At 38.3% G+C, this 21,723-nt stretch overlaps 1 protein-coding gene and 2 non-coding genes across 3 annotated transcripts; 1 reads left to right on the forward strand and 2 right to left on the reverse strand.

Moving 5' to 3' along the window:
• Window positions 1-1,074: 1,074 nt before the first annotated feature.
• Window positions 1,075-15,016, reverse strand: efhd1 (EF-hand domain family, member D1). Its single transcript, XM_015601483.3, has 4 exons — window positions 14,782-15,016; window positions 7,507-7,654; window positions 5,805-5,939; window positions 1,075-3,524 (listed from the first exon to the last, which is right to left on the reverse strand). Exons 1-4 carry the CDS (start codon window positions 14,937-14,939, stop codon window positions 3,390-3,392), a joined length of 576 nt encoding a protein of 191 aa, XP_015456969.1. The 5' UTR covers window positions 14,940-15,016; the 3' UTR covers window positions 1,075-3,389.
• A 5,675-nt stretch (window positions 15,017-20,691) lies between these two features.
• On the forward strand, window positions 20,692-20,763 carry trnap-agg (transfer RNA proline (anticodon AGG)). Its single transcript has one exon. It is a non-coding gene; the product is annotated as a tRNA-Pro (tRNA).
• Window positions 20,764-21,203: 440 nt separating this feature from the next.
• trnaw-cca (transfer RNA tryptophan (anticodon CCA)) lies at window positions 21,204-21,275 on the reverse strand. Its single transcript has one exon. It is a non-coding gene; the product is annotated as a tRNA-Trp (tRNA).
• Window positions 21,276-21,723: the final 448 nt, after the last annotated feature.

The raw sequence follows: 21,723 nt of genomic DNA on the forward strand, positions 1-21,723 counted from the left end.
GAACTGTGGTACAGCACTGCCTATTACACTTTAAAACAGAAGCTCTAAAATGTGATTTCTCTGCAAGTCTGGAGTTTTATATAAATGAGAAATAGTCAAAAAATGAATAAAAAAAGGAATTTATTAAGTTTTGAGTCACTAAAAGGCACAGTATTGCGATAATCACGGTAAACTGAAATGTAGTCTTTGCTAGTACTTGCTAGTGTTTTAAAACATTTTAAATATAATCTAATTGTTTAACCTTTTTAGACCCTGTGTGTCCATTACAATGGGCATTGTGTATTTTCTTTTTTATGTTTTTTTATTTGTTGCACTAACAGAACCCTGTTGTTTGTCAGAATAGACCAGAATGAACCAGCCAAAGTTTACAAACCAGAGTAACAGTAGCTTAGCTCCGCCCACTGCTCCAGAAAAACATCAGCGACAGATTTTTACTAGTATTTTGTGATTTAGACACTTTCATATAATTTGTCACAGTTTACTTTTTATGTGTAGTTTGTGAAATAAAATAAAAAAATAAAGATTGAAAAAAACCAGCAGTTCAAACATTATGGTGTGGCAACACTAAAGAACCAAGGAGGAAAGATAATAACATTATTTTTTTACTTTTTGGTTTGTGTCAGATGATTTTCAGCAGATTAAACTGACCTTCACACTGTGAAGGTGCACCTGCAGCTTATTTACAGGAACAGTAATGTTATTTTATTTAGCATTCTGTTTATTGTTGGGTTTGTACACACAGCATGCTTTTGTTGCCAAGATAGCAATGAACATTTGACTGTTGACGTCTGTCTAGGTTGTATTCAGTCAGTGGTGCACCTGTGTTTTCTGTTGCCAAGATAGCGATACGCCAGAAATTTACCTGAACACACCTCATTTCCAGACCACCACACCCATCAGTGTAGATCTATTCACGAGCACCTGTGCTATTTAAATGATGCAGGTGGAAGGAGTAGAAAAAGATTGTTTGCAGGGTTTAAGATAGCAATAAGCATAGCAATGTGCCTTGCACAGGGTGTATGAGAGTCTTTTTTGTGTGCATTACATTATTAATCTGTTAATAACCAGTCCTTCTTACAGAGCCATATCAATTGCATCCTACCTAAATGCAATTAATGCACCTTACCTTATCCGAATTCACTAATTAGAAGCGTCTTCAAGCTTCTGGCATCACCATCAGTAATAACAACAACCACCACAACCACAACCATAGCATTTAATAAATCAATGAAAACACATGTTCTACAAATACACTGATTTAATAATGGGAATGTTTTACAAAAAAACAAACACTGGTAGTCTAACGTTAAACATGAAGACCCAAAACTCATTATAAAAAAAGACAAGCATGGTTTAAAACAAACTACAATACAAAAATGACGACAGCGACAATAAAAACGAAACAAAAAAAAAAAGTTTGTTCATATATTTTTCCCTTCATTTCTAAACTACACATCACAGTACGCTTGGACATCATGATCAGTATTTGCTCCATAAATCCAACTTTACAGACACTTTAAAAGTTATACCTCTGATTATTTACCATAGTATTATTTACTAAAGTACTTTACATCAAACGTCTTAATAATTATTCAAAAATAGAATGACTTAAAGGAGTAAGGTAGGCTCACACAGGTAAAGCTAGGTGTGTGTGGGCTGATTTAGCTACAGTTACAGTGACACCTTACAGTGCGCAACTAGTACAGCTGTGCTTCTGCTTACATCATTACGAGGTACAGGGTTTAACATGTAGTGTGTGTGCATGTGTGCGCGTGTGTGTGTGTGCATGTCTTGCAATGCATATGCATATTTTTTGTATATAGTATATGTGTGTGTATATGTATATTTGCATATCTGTGTGTGTCTTTCTCTATATGTATATATCTACAGTACCAATAAAACGTTTGGACACACCTTTTTCTGTATTGTAACTGAATACTGAAGTGATCCAGACTATAAAGGAACACATGAGGAATCATGTAGTAACTTAAAAGTGTTAAACAAACCAAAATACTCTGTGAAGCATTTAGGTGCTCTTATCTGGGGAGCTGTTAACTTGTAGTTTCTGAGGCTGGTAACTCTGATGAACTTATCCTGTACAACAGAGGTAACTCTTGCCCTTTCTTTCCTGGGGTGGTCCTGATGAGAGCCAGTTTCATCATAACGTTTTTAATAGTCTTTTTGACTGCACTTGGGGATACTTTTTAAATTCCTTTTTTTTACTAAGTTGAGTAGATCTGGTCATTATATGAATTAAAACATTACTAAAATAAGGCTTTTCACTGTATACCTGTAACTCTACCTCTTCACAACTTTACAACTGATGCTCTCAAACACATTAAGAGGAGCAAGAAATTCATGTAATTAACTCTTGACGAGTTCAGCACAGCTGTTAACTAAAAACCTGAATTCCAGGTGACTCTACCTCATAAAGCTGACTGAGAAAATCCAGCCAAGATGTGTAAAGCTGTCTAATCTAAGCAAGGGTGTGAAAATATAAAACATATTCTGGTATTCATAATTCCAAATGTATCTCTTCATAGTTTGAATTACTTTAGTATTAACCTGCAATGCAGAACACTTTAATATAATGATAAACCACTGAATATAAGGTGTGTCCAAACTTTTGACTGGCACTGTACATATAATAAACATTCGGTAGCTCTATTTTAAGGAACGTATTTTTAGGGGTTAGGATTTTAGCAGCTCTAGAGTTTCAATTCATGCTGGAGTTTTACCCCAATATAAACTATTTAATTGCGCAGATGCAGCATTTAAGGTGGATCAAAAACGTTGAACATTTCGAGTCCATTGGTGTATTTAAAATAGTTAAAACTTTAAAAGTACTGGACACTATAAAAGAGTCAGTATGTGTTCACAGAGTTTGGTTAATATATTATATTTACTGTGGTGCTGTGAAGCTTTTAAGGTGGTACGTCTAGCTGCTGCACTCTTTTATAAGCATCTTCTAATAGCTATATACGATTATTTCTCATCTGGCTGTTTCAGGGTATGGCCCTGTGGTTGATACGGTATCTCATGCAGTTGCTAAGATACTGCATTGTGGTTGATATGGGGTTGTGGCATGCGAAATTTCTTAAAAATGTTCCTTAAAATAAACTGTACCCAGACTTTCATACAATTACAGTTGTAATTCATGCTGTGTGTGTGTGTGTGTGTGTGTGTGTGTGTGTGTGTGTGTGTGTGTGTAAGTGTGTGTGTGTGTGTAAGTGTGATGACCACAGTTTAAAAAGCTGGTAAGCATTGTTTTAGCTGCACTGCATGCATTGATGTTTCTTTAATTACTGCCTGCGTGTGCATGTGTGTGTGTGTGTATGTGTGTGTGTGTGTGTGTGTGTGTGTGTGTGGGTGGGTGTGTGTTTGTGCATTCAAGAGCAGAATGTGGACTGCAGCTCTTTGAAGGCGGCGCGTCGTTGTTCTCTGTCCTCCTCCATCCTCTTCTTCTCCTCCTGCTCCTCACGAAGCTCCTCCTCAAACTTGCTGCGCACAGACAGAGCCTGAGCCTAACACACACACACACACAAACACACACACACATGCATATTTTTAGAACATTATTTCTGTAACATTACAGCCTGAAACCTTTTGGAATATTACTAAACTTTTTTCTAATGTTCTCTGTTAGATAGAGAGCATCTTAAATGTTAAATTAAATGCTTCCAAAGCTTACAGTTATTCATTAATATTTATTTGGTTAACATTATGTATGAGCTGTGCTTGAAAGGTGGTGCATGAAAGTTTGTGAATTTAGAGAATTTTCTATATTTCTGCATAAATATGATCTAAAACATCATCAGATTTTTTCCAAATCTTAAAAATAGATAAAGAGATCCCAAATGGAACAAAATATTATACTTAGCCATTTATTTATTGTGGAATATGATTAAATATTACATATTTGTGAGAGGCAAAAGTATATAAACCTTTGCTTTCAGTATCTGGTCTGACCCTTCTTTGCAGCAACAACTGCAACTAAATGTTTCTGGTAACCGTTAATCAATCGTGCACATCAGGTGGGAGGAGTTTCAGCCCATTCCTCCATACAGAACAGCTTCAACTCTGGGATGTTGGTGGGTTTCCTCACATTAACTGCAGCTTTAGCGCTTTCTCCACAACATTTCCACTAGATTAAGGTCTTAAACATTCCATTCCAAAACATTAACTTTATTCTTATTGAACCATTTTTTGGCAAAAACGACTTGTGCACTCAGGGTCATTGTCTTGCTGCATGACCCACCATCTCTTAAGATTCAGTTTATGGACAGATATCCTGATAGTTTCCTTTAGAATTCTCTGATATAATTCAGAATTCATTGCTCCAACAATAAAGCAGGCTGTTCTGGTCCAGATGGCCCAAACTATGATACTACCACCACCATGTTTCACAGATTTAAGGTTAAGGTTCTTATGCTGGAATTAAGTGTTTTCCTTTCTGCAAACATAACGCTTTTTTTTTTCATTTAAACCAAAAGTTCTATTTTGGTCTCATCTTTCCACAAAACATTCTTGCAATAGCCTTCTGGTTTGTCCACTAGATTTTTAGCAAACCTAGAGGTATAATATAATATGATTGTCTCATTTGTTTAACTGTGTTCTCTTTATCTACTTAGCCCAGTACTCTGAGCTGCAGAGACCCACCCATTGTTCTGATTGGTTAAACAAACCCCGTAATCTGATTGGTCCAGATAAAGCTTTCCTATTGGTTCATCAATCAGGCGTCAAAACAGGGTCAAAATTCGCAACTGCAGCTAGAGCTTCGCACACGCAGCAGAGAAGGTGAATGAGAGGATTTTTAGCTCCACAGTGAAAAACACCCACTGTCACATTTACAACCTCACAAATTCCATGTGATTTTTGGTCTGACCCAGCTTAAGCCATTTGAGCAGTACTGATTCACACATTCAAGAGATTGGATTTACAAATTAAAAAATATATATTTATATATAATTAAAATATTTTTTTCGCATTTGTACATTTGAATTATTATTAATATTACTTTCTGTTTCAAGTTTGCACATTCCAGTTAATTTGTGGATTTGGATTTTCGTGCATGCAGTTGTTTAAACGCAGTTACAAGTTTCAGTACATTTGTGACTTCTGTTTTACAAACTCAAAATCTTTATGACCCTTTTTTGACTCCATAGTGTTCTCCTCCAAGCGTGTTGCGCTCTAGTAGTGTTGTCTCCGCAGCAGTTTAAGAAGACGCGGCTCTAAGGGTCTTGAAGAAAGACCACTGTGCTACAGTCCTAAAGTTCTTAATAATGGGAAGAAGTTCTAGATAATGGGAGGACTGGGAGCCACTAAACTGGAAAGAAATGTATGAAAAATTTCTTTTTGAGATATAGATGCTTTGATGAACCTGAATGAAGCATCTCTTTAATACTATTAACAGACCCCTGCATCTCTCTTTGCCAGGCACTGTTCAAAGTTTAATACAAGAGTGAACACTTCCTTTCATCACCACTAGAGGGAGCCAGAGGGGCAGTTCGGGCTTCAAGCAAATGATTATGATGAACACCTGTTTCAATAAATGAATTCAGCTACTTTATGCTGCATCCATTGCTGACACAGATATGCAAATGCACACATACAGCTTGTGTAGTCCCTGTAGAGAAAGAAGGACTGCCAATAGCACAGGACCCTCTGCAGCAAAAAAATAGAGGTGCTGATCATCAATTCATCTGTTGGACAAAGGTGGAATTTGGCTGTGTTTCTGTGTACTGAACACACACACACACACACACACACACACACACACAGAAACACACACACACACACTCTACCTTGGCTTCGAAGAATTCGCGAGCTCCCCGCACGCCCTCAGTTGAGACGTCGATCTCTGAGAGGCGAGCGAGAGCCATCAGCCCACTCTCCTCCTGCAGCTCACCCGCCGCTGCCCTGTGGAAGATCAGCAGGAACTGAGAGAGAGAGAGAGAGAGAGAGAGAGAGAGAGAGGGAGGAAGAGGTAGAGTCAGTGAGATAAGGAGAGAGAGAGAGAGAATGGAGTGAGAGAGAATAAAGAGGGAGAGAAAGAGAGAAGAGCAGGAGAGAAAATGAAGAGGGAGGGAGAGAATAAAGATTGAGAGAGAATGAGAGGGGAGGGAGAGAAAGAGAGAGAAAAGGGAGTGAGAGAAGATAAAGGAAGAGAGGAGTGAAGAAGAGAGAGAGAAAAAATGGAGTGAGAGAGAATAAAGAGCAAGAGAATAAGGAGAGATAGAACGAGAGGGGAGGAAGAGAAAAAAAGAGAAAAGGGAGTGAGAGAGAAAAAGAGCGAGAGAGAGAAAGAGAGTAGGGAGAAAGAGAGAGAGATTCAAAGAGAGAGAAGGAGAAAGTAGAGTCAGTGAGAGAGGAAGAGAGACAAATAGAGAGTCATTTTTATTTATTTATAAAGAGAAGTAGACATAGAGGGAGAAATAGAGAAGGAGAGAAAGAGAGTGAGAGAGAGAGAGAATGAGTGAAAAAGAGTTTTACCTTTAAAAAATTGACTGAATTTTAATGAATATTAATTATAAGCTAATCTAATAATAATCAGCTGTAATTATCAGTTCCTCTCCCGCCTCCACTGACTGAGATCAAACAAAGCCAGTCCTTCATGATGGACAGAGCGCTGATTTAATCACTCTGACCTGATATCAGCTTTCCGTACAGCGTGAGAAAGACTGCCGTGTGTGTGCGTGTGTGTGTGTGTGTGTGTGTGTGTGTGTGTGTGTGTAATCTTATCCCTATGGAATGCTTCAATCACTAGATAGAGAGAGTGAAGTCCGACACACAACAGAGCCACTGTGTTACACACACAGCTGCGCCTATCACCTGTGCGTGTGTGTGTGTGTGTGTGTGTGTGTGTGTCACAACCTAATCACTGCACTATTTATTAATAGATAAATAGTGACAAAAGTTTTTTTTTTTTCTCATTATTTTCTATTATATATTATATATATTATATATTATGTTCTGCACTGTAGATTAATGCTAAAATCAACCAAACATATGGAATTATTTAGTAAACAAAAAGTGTTAAACAAACTAGAATATGTTTTATATTTAAGATTCTACAAAGTAGCACCTCTCGCTTAGATGACAGCTTTCAGTTAACAGCTGTGCTAAAGTCATCAAAAGTTAATTACTTGTATTTCTTGCTCCTCTTAATGTGTTTGAGAGCATCAGCTGTAAAGTAGTGAAGAGGTAGAGTTACAGGTATACAGTGAATAGCTCTATTTGAATAATGTTCTAATCCAGATTATGTCAAGAACTTGGTCACAAAGACCATTAAAAACGTTATGATAAAACTGGCACTCATCAGGACAGCCCCACAAAAGTTTACTACATGATTCCTTATGTGCTCCTTCATAGTCTGAATGACTTCAGTATTCATTTACAATGTAGTCAAAAAAAGTAATAAAATGTAATAAGAATGTGTGTCCAAACTTTTGACTGATACTGTATTTTTTCCAACAGTCTACAGCAGCTCACATCGCTCACACAAACCTCTCTGAAGCTGAGCTTGCCGTCGTAGTCCTCGTCCACCTCTCGGATCATGCTCTTCAGGCCCAGGTGAGTCTGAGGAGCTCCCAGTTTCTCCATCATCATCTTCAGCTCCATCAGGTCAATGAAGCCGTCCTTCCCAGAGTCAAACCTGCAGGACCACAGTAAAAAATCAGCTGTTTATAAAAAAAATACTGACCAACAGAATAGAGCAAAAGTACACCCCTTACATTTTTGTAAATATTTTATTATATTTTTTTCATTGGACAGCACTGAAGATATAACATATTCTGTTTACCCATTCAGGATAATTTATCCAGGATAAATAGCACCCCCTCATGGGGTTTTAAGGTACTGCAGGGAATTATTTGTTTTAGGGAGGTTATCCTCTATTTTCTTTTCAGTTAAGCTTCAGGAGAGCTGCAGTGTGCATGGACTCCCACTTTCTCCCCTTTTCTGCTTGAGCCTTCGAAAATATATGCCTGTAAGTTAAAACATCTTAAGTTTTAAGTTATGATAGCACTTTTGAGAGGCATAAAACAACAATTTGTATTTCTTAGTGAAGGATGCTTTGTATTTTTCGAGTTTAATCCACACTGTATCTAGGCTTTGGCTAGCTAGTGCAGGCTTCACTACATTGTTATGTTAGCTATGTTAGCTTTGGTTTACTTCTAAGTGTTGTTACTATTTATATGTATTAAGGCAGTTCATACTCAGAGATTATTTAAAATGTTTATTGTTGTTTCCATTGTATTTATTTGCAGTTTTACAAGAAAAGTATGAACCAAAGGAAAGAATCAAAAAACAACAAAGGATGTGAATAAACCTGAATTCATCAGTAAAGCCACTCCTTTTACGAAGCTTTGATTTTTCTTGAAGTTCCTGTTAGCTATCTGTTTTTCTAGCACAGAAAAACGGGTCAAAGAGTCTAAAAGCGGAGAGAATGCACATTTCTGGCGCAGAAAAACGGGCCAAAGAGTCTAAAAGTTGCCGTAATTAAGGAGTTTAATATTAAGAAACATCATGAAATTAAACATCAATTTGACAAATCTTAGTTTACACAACATTGTCAAAGATAAAGATAGTAAGTCAAGTAAAATGGTGTGTAAATAAAATAATCAGGAAAATGTATTATTTAAAGTGGTATATTTCATTATTTGTTTTATTAGAGTCTGTGGCCCATGACTTCAAATATATTTCTCCTTCTGGCCCCCAACAAAAAAAGTTTGGACACCCCTGGCCTAGACTATAAGAAGATTGCTAACACCCTAAAACTATGTTGCAGCATGATTGCCAAAGTCATACAGCAGTTTTTTAGTATAGGTAGCTAGTATAGGTTCCTCTCAAAACAGGCCTCTCCAGGGTCCACCAAAAAAGTCAAGTTTATGTGTTTAAGATAAAGAGGTTTGCTTTAAAAAAATAGAGCATGAGTGCTGCCAGCATTGCTGCAGAGGTTAAAGAAGTTGGAGGTCAGCCTGCAGAGCTCAAACCATACGCTCTGCACACACTGCATCGACTCTGTTTGCATGGCACTGTCCTAGAAGGCAGCCTCTTCTGAAGCTGATGCACAAGAAAGTTTGTTGAAGACAAGCAGTACAAGAGCATGGATTACTGGAACCATGTCCTGTGGTCTGACGAGATCAAGATAAACTTTTTTTCTTTAATTACAACATGTGCAGTGTCATTCTGAAGCAGAGCATGATTTTGTCCGCTTGGAAACTGACCCCAAACACACCTCCAAGATGATGACTGCCTTGCTGAGGATACTGAAGATGAAGGTGATGGACTAGCCAAGCATGCATCTACACCTAAACCCTATTGAGCATCTGTGGGGCATTCCATTCCAACATCCACCAGCTCTCTGATGTCATCATGGAGAAGAAATAGAAGAGGATTCATCTATTCTTGGCATTTATTCATTTTTTATAGTAATATAAAATAGAGCAACTGCTCAAGGACACACACACACACTGTCTCATATCATCTGCCAGACTGACAGAAGAAGATGTTCTTCACCTTTTGGCCAATCGTGTGGTACCAGCCAGTTAAAGCCACGCCCACTGAAAATTCAGAGATTCCATATTAAGTCTGTGTGTGTGTTTTATTCTTTGTCACACTCAAACACACACTGCGACAACTACAGAACTGCTGACCACAACAACTGCTCACAACACCTGCACACACACATACACATCGCACTGCCCAAAACACAGGGGTTTAAGGATGCAGGAAACCCCAATACTGTTTTCCACCTTGCACTGTTGGTACACTGTGTGTGTGTGTGTGTGTGTGTGTAGCTTCTCTTTGTACTCTCTGGTTTCCTGCTGCGGTATTTATAGATGCCAAGGCTTTGGGGCACTGTGTGCTGGCCTTCAGTCCACACACACACACACACACTATTATACGATTATAAACTGGTATAGCTCTGATACCAGACTGATGTGTGTGACTGAGAGACTGTGAGAAAAAGAGAGAGAGATAGAGGGATAAATTGAGAGAGATTGCTAGATAGAGAGAGATTGCTAGATGGAGAGATGGACAGAGAGAGAGAGAGAGAGGGAGAGAGAGAATAATAATGTAGAGTGAGGTTGGCAGGCCGCTGCCCACTGCATGCCTGATGCATTCCAGCTCATCAGTCCTCCCTAACACCACACACACACACTCACACAAAACACACACACAGTCCGAAAACAGTGGGCTGGACAGGAGTAATTCACACACAGATGAGGGTGAAAGTGACCATGGAAACACAGGAGGCCCAAAGGCAGGATAAATCTAGGACAAAGTGTGTGTGTGTGTGTGTGTGTGTGTGTGTGTGTTTAGAGAAACAGGCACAGTGAGAGATTGTTTTTTATGAATGAAATATTAGGGATTACTTTAAGACTTAGAGAGAGATGTTGTTGTGTTTGTGTCAGTGTGTGTGTGTGTGTGTGTTAGAGGTGTGTGTGTATTCATGTCAGATGGAGGTGTTTCAGGCAGTGTGTGTTTCTGATGCCCTTTTTAAAGCTCTTTTTAACAGTGCTGCTGAAATCCGTGCCCATCTCGAGCCTGACCCATTTTCCCTTATCTGTGTCACAGTTTTGCTCCCCGGCTGAAACCGGGCAGCACATGAAACATTTTAGACTGAAACGCTGAGATTGATACTTCACTTCAGAGTGAAGGACGTTTGGGTTTCAGCTCCACTGTGTTCATCCCTGCTTCCTGATTGTGGGAAAGAAAGAATCCAGTCCTGCGTTCCAAATCCAGACAAAGACAGAATTAAACCCTGTGTTCAGTTTCACGAAAACACTGAGTCTGTTTTTCCCTCCAGCCTATAATTTCGCATTTCTGGATTGCGGAAAAGAAAGTGTTTTGCCATTTATCCCGGAGTTCTGACTGTGGAAAAAAGTTTTGATTTTTTGTACATCTGAAAGAGACAGGGGCCTATATTTTAATTGTCAAAAAATAAAAGCGTACACCTTTACATTCGGGGAAAAAGGGAAAAAAAAAATCTCTGGTCAGCATTCAGAATCTGTAAAGGAAACGTCTCGTTCTGAGTGCATTGCTTTTTTTTTATATATATAAATTTATTTCTTCATTTTTCCTCATTTTTAGCTAAGCTCATTTTTAGCTATTGCCCCACTCATTCAGCAGCTTCTCAGCTGTATATCCCCATCACTATTGAAGCCACAACACAAGGCGTGTGAAGACTAGCACACGCCTCCTTCAGTCAGACTCCGCCTCTTTTCAAACTTCTGCTGATGCAGCATTGCCGAGTAGCATCACAGAACGTTTGCAGGAAAGCACAACGAATCGGTTCCGATACATCAGCTCACAGACGCCTTGTGACGATTAACTTCACCGTGTGATGAGGGGGAAAAGCGCCATCTACTCAAAGAGAGCAAGGCCAATTGTGCTCTCTTGGGGCTCTGGTAGCTGATGGCAAGCTGCATGACCAGGATTCTAACCAGCAATCTCTTGATCATGGTGGCTGCGCTTTAGACCGCTGAACCACTCAAAATACCCAACATTCATCTTCTTATTTGCTTCATTTCTGATCATTTTTTTATGGGGTCCAGAGTCAATATGGAAATCTCTGGGCTCATGGAAGGAAATCCATTTTAAATTTAAGCAAAACTATATGGAATTTAGAAGGACACATGTTCATTGATTGTATATTTCAATGAATCAATGATCAGTTAAAAGTAGTTTATCCAGTTTTTGTTGGAGTAACTGTCTCTGACAAGACTTTCTCATAAATTCTGAGACATTGCTGTAAGGATCTAGAAACAAGACAGTCAGTAAGGTTTGGGTGCTGGATGATGATCTCGGAGCTCCATCATTCTAGAGAACACAGTTCCACTGCTCCACAGCTCAATTTTCGGGGGTTTATACCAGTCTAGCCCATGCCTGCTTTAAGGCATGGTGCCACAAGCTGTGTGTGTGTGTGTGTGCATTTGCACATTTGTGGCTGAATGCTGCATTCATTAATAGGGGTTTCCACAAATATTGGGATGTACAGTACCTGTCACAAGTTTGGACAGACCTTCTCATTCAATGTTTATTTTATTGATTTCTGAAGTCATCCAGACTATGAAGGAACACATAAGGAATCATGTAGTAACTTATAAGTGTTAAACAATCCAACATACTCTGTGAAAAAGCATTTAGGTGCTCCTATCTGGGGACCTGTTTACTTGTAGTTTCTGAGGCTGGTAACTCTGATGAACCTATCCTGTAGAACAGAGGAAACTCTTGTTCTTGCTTTTCTGGGACAGTCCTGATGAGAGCCAGTTTCATTATCACATTTTTGAAGGTCTTTGCGACTGCACTTGAGGATACTTTCATGAAGGTTTTTGGATTGACTGACCTTCATTTTTTTAACATATTTTTTCTTTATTTACTTGAATAGTTCTTACCATAATGTGGATTAGAACATTACTCAAATAGATCTATTCACTGTATACCAACTCTGCATCTTCACAACTTCACAACTGATGCTCTCAAACACATTAAGAGGCAAGAAATTAAAGTAATTTATTCTTGACAAGTTCAGCAGCACAGCTGTTAACTGAAAGCCTGAATTCCAGGTGACTCTACTTCATAAACTTGACTGAGAAAATACCAAGATGTGCAAAGCTGTCATCTAAGCAAGAGGTGTTTTAATGTACAATTTTAACATTTTAAAATAATCAGAAAACACTGAATTTGTGTGTCCAAACTTTTGACTTATACTTTATGGTAAAAGTGAAGCTGTTCTGATAGCAAACAGTGAATAGCTGTAATATGAGCATCTAACACATACTGTACTTAATCATGGCCGTGCGAGACACAGATTCAGCCTCTCTCTCTCACACACTCACAAACACACACATACACAAACAAAGCTGGCTTTGTTTGTGGTTGAGGGGGTGCCAGTGGGCACGCAAGTGGACTCTTGTGCTTTGGTAATGAGGTAAAGCAGGACAATGGGGCTTGCAGAGCTGGAGCGAGAGAGAACCCTGGGAAAAAAGCATTATTCTGACCTTTAGAAACAAATGCCGACAGAGCATGTATGAGCTAACAGGTCAATGTGAAGAGAGTGAACACTGGAGGAGTGAAAAACAACAGCTTGCTTAGAAAGATCTCAATTATCTGTGCTGAAACTCATTGCTCATTGCTATCTTACACCCCGCCAACAGTCTATTTTCACACCTTCTGCCTGCATCGTTTAAATAGCAACTGTGTTTCTGAGTATATCTACACTGATGGGTGTGGTGGTATGAAAGTGACAAGTACATTTCTGTTGTATTGTCTTATCAATGCACAAGTGCTCCACTGACCCAATAAAACCTAGACAGATGTCAACAGTCAGACCTTGACGTCTGTCTAGGTTATACCAAAATGTTTTATTCGAGACTCTATTTAATTAAAGCAGTGGTGAAAAAAGTGGCAAAATTAAAGGAAACATGCATAAAACAATTGTGTTTGCCTTTCATTTTGTTCACCAAATGTACTTAAATGAAACTTTTGGGCCAAAACCTTGGAAATGAAATGCAAACACAACATAGTAACAATATAGTAACATTAGCCAATGTTAGAAATTGGGCCTTCAGTTGCCTAGAAGTTACCTTGGGTTCTGTATAAACTCACTGTCTATTACACTGTTTATGACGCCCTGCTCTTGGCTTAACCTTTGTTGGTGGACACTTCTCTGTAAAGTTAAAATGGTCTTGAATTTACTTCATTTCTACACAATCTAATCTGTCTGACTGTGGATTAGTGGAGATTAAACTTTTTAGAAATGTTTTTTCAGCCTGACGATTATCAAAAGCTCTATTTCGGGGCTCACAACAACTGTCTTTTTTTTGTGCCATGATACACTTCCACAAACATGTATTGAGTAGATCAGACTTCAAGAAATATCCCTGTGCTTTAAATAAAAAAGGCTCCGCCCATCCACGTCTAATTTCTTTTTGTAAGAAATGTGCTCTGGACTGAAGATGTTATAGAGCAATCAGGCATTTGTGGGAGCATTCATTTTGTAATGTCAGCATTAATGCAGAAAAGTACATTGAGTTCCTACACCAACATACATTACATGTGCATCATACAGCTTGATTAAAAGCATCTCAGTGTGTCTTTGCTATCTTAACGATGGGAAAAGTACACCTTGCGCGGCTCAAAACACGCTGTGAAGGTGCACGACCAGTTAATTCGCTGGAACAGCAATGACATTTTATTTTGTGTTCTGTTTGCTGTTGACGTAAAACACATGTTCGTGTTCATGTCTGCGTAAAAAGCTTGGGTGTAGATGCGTATCTAAGATAGCAATGAACATCTGACTGTTGATGTCTGTCTAGGTTGTATTCAGTCAATGGTGCACCTGTGTTTTCCATTGCCAAGATAATAATACATCAGAAAATTACCTTAGTTTGCAACCTTTTTCCAGCATGCTAAGCATCAACAGCTCTTCAAAAATCTCCATTATTCGTGCCATGATACACTTACACAAATAAGGGTTGTGAAGATCAGACCTGATTTTTCTTCCCATTGATAAACCCCCACGCACACACACGACGTATAGCCAGCACATCATTCACGACACACTCGCATCTACGTCACCCACAGTGATGCACAGTGCGCACACAGGCACGCGAGCGTACGCGCGCAAGCCGAGGTAACCCTGTATTTGAGATCGTCAGTGTCAATACCTCTTCACCTTTCACTAACACACACACATACACACAAGCACACACTGTCCATCCATTCACGCACGCACGCACATAATCCCGCGCGCATTAGCACTGCGCCGCTCACCTTTTAAACATCTGCTCCATGTCTTTGATCTGCTTGCGGCTGAACTCTTTGAACTCGGTGTACGGGTTGAAGACACGCGGCTGTCTGGGCGGCTGTCCCGCGCCCTGCTGCAGGTCCAGCCTGCGGTGCAGCTTCTCCGCGAGCTCGTCGGTAGCCATCGAGCGCGCGTGCGGTGCGGACCAGACCAGACTGCAGCTGCTGCGAATGGAGGCTGAGGCAGGGATGCGGGGGGGGGAAGAGGGCTCAGAGCAGCAGCGTGCGCAGAGAGAAGGGGCGGGGCTACAGATACAGAGAGCATTTAGACCACGCCCCCACTGCTTGGGGGGAAAACATTGGGCTCAGTTGGAATAGAAGTGAAAAAAAACGTATGGAATTATTTAGTAAACAAAAAATGTTGACAAACCAGAATATGTTTTATATTTTAGATTATTCAAAGTAGCACCTCTTGCTTGTGTGGAGCTGGACTGTGTGTAGACACTGCACAAACTGCTCTCCATCATGGATGATGATGGTCACCCACTGCACACCATCTTTATGGACCATAAGGAGTAGTTTAGTGGCAGGTCTGATCTACAGACAGATTCAGGAGGTCCTTTGTCCCGAGAGCCAGAAGAGAGAGGAGAACGGATAAGGAACAAGTCTCATATGCTTTTTAAATCACAGCCTGTCTTTACCTGTAATATATAATCACACTCTGTACAACATGTAACTATTTACATTTTACTGTACGTCCTGTACATTTGCACTCCTGGGCACAACTTTTGTATTCATAAATTCTTGTATATATTCCTTGACCACTTTAGTAGGTGAGATAATTATCTGAGGTTACAGTTATTTTTATTTATAACTTATAAGCTATAGTTAAGTTTTAGTTAGCGTCTTCTATAGTCTTATATTTCTTACTGTGCTTTCTTACTGTACCACCCCTATTATTGTTGTTTGTTTCTACTGTGTTGTTTTGAATAACTGCTTCTATCTATCTATCTATCTATCTATCTATCTATCTATCTATCTATCTATCTATCTATTACTTGAATTTCTTGCCTCTTAATGTGTTTGAGAGCATCAGTTGTAAAGCTGTGAATAGGTAGAGTTGGTATACAGTGAATAGCTCTACCTAAGTAATGTTCTAATACATATTATGGCATAAGTAAAAAATTACTTTAAAAAATGAAGGTCAGTCAATCCGAAACATTTCAAGAACTTTGAAAGTATCATCAAAAACTTAAAACTTGATGAAACTGGAACTAATCAGGACCCCAGAAAAGGAACAGCAAGAGTTACTTCTGTTGCACAGGATGAGTCCATCAGAGTCCATCAGCCTCAAAAACCACAAGATAATCACATTATCCCCATATAACCACTGAATGAGAAGGTGCATCCAAACTTTTTACTGGTACTGTATATATTTCTGTATATATAAGAGAGGATGGTGTTGGTATTTTAGAGATGTGGTGAGCTGCAATTCCCATTCACTTCTATTCAAATTGAGCTGAATGTTCTTCCCACGAGGGGCGTAGCCTAAATGCGTTCTGTCTATGCTGTTCTCTAGCTCATCTGCATGCTGCGTGCTCAGCCTCGTTTTAGCCCACGCCCACAATGGACCCTCCAGGCCAACAACGTGAGCGCATGATGCGGCGTGCACGAGCGCATCTGCGGCTGCTGCATGCGTAAATCCCTGCGCGCGAGCGTGCGCACATGTATGATAGTGAATCAGCGTCCCTGAGTGTAGTTGTGTGTGTTTGTGTGTGTGTGGAGGGGGTGTGGTGTGTATGGCATGCATGCGCTGTGACGTATTTTGCCACAGAACAGCCCACCACAAGGTGCTAGACCCCCACTGTGCCCAATAGGCGTACTGTACTCTCAAACAGTGGCAACTTAACCCTTTAACATCCTCGACAATAAATAACAATGCAATATTTTTATTTTGTGTTTAGGCAATAATAAAAACAATAGCAATTTTTCATGTTTAAAACCCCATTCACATGCAGCCAGATGCTATTTACAATTTATATATAGTAACAGTACACTAAAGTATAGAAGCATCACACTATTTACTCTAAGCAGCATGGTGTTACCAGGCACAAAGCATCTATGTGTACATAGCAATTTCATACTATGTACACTTAGTGTAAATAGTACATTGCTGGTTATTACACTCAATTCACTGTAAATCAAATATTCAGGTATTAATGCACTAATGAATGCACTAATGCACTTCCAAGTACTAGCTTTAAGATTTGATTGCAGACTGCTAAAGCAATCAAAAATACTGTGACTTGAAAAAGGAAAGATTCACACGATGCAGCATGGCTCTTTTAAGGAAGTTTTTTTTATTATTAGGGTTATCATACATTTATTTTGCCTAAAAGCACACAGAAGTGGAAGTAGGAATGGTCACCACTATACTATAAAAATAGAAGTTGAAGCTCAATCCCAATCAAGAATCAAGCACAGCTGTTTAATGATAGCAGTTGCAGGCGACTCCATCTTAAAAGCTGTCAACCCACATACTCACCTGTGCTCTGTACTGCTGCTCATTTGTACAATTGCATTTTCTTCATAAATGTGGTTCAGTTTAAACGGGAAATTAATAGGCATTCCAATGCTATAAGACTTGTTGCCAAAAGCTTTGATACAACAAAATAGTCTATAACAGAAAATATTTATACCCCTTTAAAATGTTCACCCTTTGTTTCATTGCAGCCATTTGCTAAAATCAAAAAAGTAATTTGCTCTGACATGCACTGTGAGCTGCGAGGTCTTCTATAGACAGGTGTGTGCCTTTCCTAATCAAGCCCAATCAGTTCAATTGAACACAGCTGGACACCAATGAAGAAGTAGAACCATCTTAAGGAGAATCAGATTTATTTTCACTATGGGGGCGGGGCCATGGCTGTCTAACACCTTCTCAGCGTTCTGCTAAGCATTGGTTAGCCATAAAACAGAGCTCATGCTGGTTTAGGTCAATAGTTCAGCATCAATAGCTAGCTATAATGAAATTTGCCACTGTACACGAAACAGATAATGTGTCGTATCTAAATAAAAAGCCTTTTTCAGGGCTGCCCTTCAATGTGAAACTGATTCACAATAATAGGCCGTCTGACAGGTAAGTTTTTTTGTGTGTACTTAATGTTTTGGCTGCCCTGGCGTACTGTAGACATACAAATTCACATACAAATTCACTTTGTTAAACGGCTTATAAAAATTAAGCATTGTAGAACTTTGGGGTCTGTTGTATATGGTACTTTTGTCGTTTGTAGCTGTATTTGTGGGCTGTTAATGTGTATTAAATCCATATAACTAAGTCAAGTCAGAGAATATTTAGTTATCTACGTGTAGGTCAGCCAGGCTGGGGTGTTGGAGAAGGGGGGCACTTCAGGGCCACCGTACACTCTATATTAACTGCACATATATATATATATATATATATATTAGGGGTGTGCCATATCATATCGTACACGATAATATCGCCAAAAATGTTTTATATCGTGAACGATATTTTACCCTGAAATATCGTGCCATATCACCCACCCCTAATTATCACATCAGGGTACTACTTTTTTACTGTTTTTAGCAAAAGAAAAATTCACACTGTTCTCAAATACCATTATATATCTACTAAAATCAGATTCTGTCCAGTATAATTATTTTTTTTATTTAATACTGGATATATGGAGATATTTGGAGTGCATTATTAGTGCCATGATATTCTGGATCATTGTATTTTTTTATATCTCAGTTAGGGGTGTGCCATTTCATATCATATCATACGCAATAAGAAAATTTAACATTTATTTTAATGCAGTAGTGTATACTTGAAATCATTTTTCAAATTGAGTATTTTGTCATATCGTCAAGAGTATCGTTATCGCGATAATATCATGTAATATCGTGATATTATTTTAGGGCCATATCGCCCACCCTTAATATATATATATATATATATATATATATATATATATATATATATATATATATATATATATATATATATATATGTGTGTGTGCAGTTTATATTTCTTATTTAATAATAAGAAAAGGACGTCTGCGTTGGCCGGGAATCGAACCCGGGTCAACTGCTTGGAAGGCAGCTATGCTAACCACTATACCACCAACGCTTGTGCAACATTGCGCTCTGCACTGCATATGAAGCTTGCAGTTCAGTTCAGTTTAGCTCAGTTTAGCCCCGCTTAGCTCCAGTCATTTTTAATATTTAAATACTGAGCAGTATTTGGGTCAGAGCTCGTTACAAATCCCGGTACTGAATTATTCAGCCGCTCGCGCTGATCTGCTGAGAGTCAGTGTTAGCAGCACAGAGCTAATGTAGCTAAGCTATGTAAGTTAGTTGTGTAAGTTACCGGTTAATACAGATAAGCATGCAGTTAAACTCGAGGCAGACCCAAACAGACCTCGTGGAGTAGCTAACCTAACTAGCTGTTTATATGTGTGCTGTTCAGATGTTAAATTAGCTAGATCAATGCTTTTTAAAGTTTATATACCACGTAGCTACCACCAATAACCTCAATTAACTAAGTTAAGGTAAGTTAATTAAATTAAGTACCACTTGCAAGCCATTTCACAGGAACACCTATACCAAACAAATGCTTGTACACAGTGAGATATAATTACATGTTGTCATATCCTTCACCAATTGTTTTTTATTGTGTGAACCTTGCTACAGAGCCCCTAAAGTGAGATCATGTTTTTTTTCAATATGCGTGGCCACAACTTAATAAGGCCTGGGAACAAGATAAGTCATAGACAGAGAATAAAAAAGCTTGCTTTTCTGTAAATGTATGCCCGTGATAAAAAATTAATATTACATAAAAGCTTAAATCCAAGGATATCTTTTGTAAGAAAATGGTGATTGAATGTGTGTTTTATTTTTATTTTTTATCTCTGAATGAATTATGGTGATATTTTGGAGTCTCTTGCAGTGAAACGTGGCATAATTCGACACCTAATTCTCATGCTAAAAGCTGATGGGCTCCAATGCAGACACTATGAAGACCCGTTTACCTTCCTTACCTTCCTTATTTCGTACCTGGCCTGCTTTTGCAGTCTGTACATTAGTATAGTGAGTTCTTTCTGGTTGATACAGTATTCCAACTGAGATATCTCAGAAGGATTTATACAGAAAAAATAACATACAAAGTGTCAGACAGTGAAAAATAGTGTTTACTACCTAGTTAACTATTAACTGTAATGCAGAAACTGTTGTAAACTGTTGGTGACTGTTGGCTGATAGAGCATATCTTGTGGCATTCCGCAGGGTTTTATTCTAGGGTCAATGAAACGGTTGTTAAAAATGATTAAACTGTCATTCTGAGGCTTACATACAGGTTTTAACAGGGAAAGCACTAAACACAAACGTAGACTGATTTTTTCTTTTAATTAAAATATATTGAAAATGCTGTATATCCAGCATTAGGCCTGATCTTAACTGTATGGGAAACTGCTGCTGTGTTGTTGACCTTAGTGAAGCTTTTCATTTCAGGCACAACAGCTCTCCCTACAGGAGTCAAGCAAGAGTGACTCAGAGACACGTCCATGGTAACTAAAACCCAGAAAAACAGCTTTTCTAAGGTTAAAAGAGGGACATTTGTTTTTATGTAAACTCTAAACTGTGTTTTTGTACCTACATTTTGAAAATCAACAAGTGCAACAATCCCACGCTAAATTAACTGTTTTAATCTATCTTTAGATTAGCTAACTTATTGTTTCTTCAACCTATCTATGAATTGCCTAATTGTACTAACCGTTATTGAGCTTATGAACTACCTGTATGGGCTTTACGATGATCTGGCCTATTATTATATAATATTTAATAAGATAATAATATTAAAAATCTACAGTTTATAAATGTTACATAACGATTTATATATGTATTTTCGTAAACGGTTCCATGGCTCGTTGGTCTAGGGGTATGATTCTCGCTTAGGGTGCGAGAGGTCCCGGGTTCAAATCCCGGACGAGCCCTCCTTTTTGTGTTTTAATTTTTATAATTCTGTTTTATCACCTAATTAGACAGCATAAATGCTAATATTTTAAATATTAATATTTTTAAAAATATCTAATAAGAATAAATGAATAAAAAATGTGTGCTGTGTACTTTACAGGCACTGATTGCTTGCATATTAGAAAATAATACATTTAATTAAATTAAACGATGTGGAATTCATTATTACTTATTAAACTTATTACATAAAAGACAAAATTACTCTTTTCTTTCCATTTAAAGGAATTTAAATGTAAATGTGTGTGTGTGTGTGTGTGATCAGATACGTATATAATAAAAAATACAATATGTAAAAATAAAAACACAATAGATATTGAATGCTCAATTGCAGAACGTTGGGTATTAACTAAACATTTCTAAATAGATTTTATAAATGTTCAGAAAAAGCGAAGAAAATGCTTGACCCCGACGTGATTTGAACACGCAACCTTCTGATCTGGAGTCAGACGCGCTACCGTTGCGCCACGAGGTCTCCTACTAGAAGCGCATAATCCATTGCTACTATTGTTTCATGATCGTGTTCAAATCATGTCAGGGTCAATCGTTTTAATGACATTTCCCTTTCCGACTGATCAGTGTCCACAGCAGTAGCTACTTCAGACCATTTTTATATGAATTGACAGAATATTCTAACACTAATGCAGAAGAAACAAAATCTTGAAAGTCTCAATCAATCTAGTAAAGCAATTTACTTCAGTACATTTATTTTTACCCAAGTTTTTAAACATTAGAATTTGACCAAGGGTAATATTTCTGTCTTATATGCTTTATTTGGTTCTCCTTATCTAATTTTACACCTTCATCAAGCAGATTTAAAGTCTTAGATTCAATTTATGAAGAAATATAGCAAATTATGAAGGGTTCACAAACTTTCAGGCACCACTGTATATTTAACTTAGATTGGATCAAATAAAATGAAC

The sequence above is a fragment of the Astyanax mexicanus genome, chromosome 18 (assembly GCF_023375975.1).
Source record: "Astyanax mexicanus isolate ESR-SI-001 chromosome 18, AstMex3_surface, whole genome shotgun sequence".
Taxonomy (NCBI): Eukaryota; Metazoa; Chordata; class Actinopteri; order Characiformes; family Acestrorhamphidae; genus Astyanax; species Astyanax mexicanus.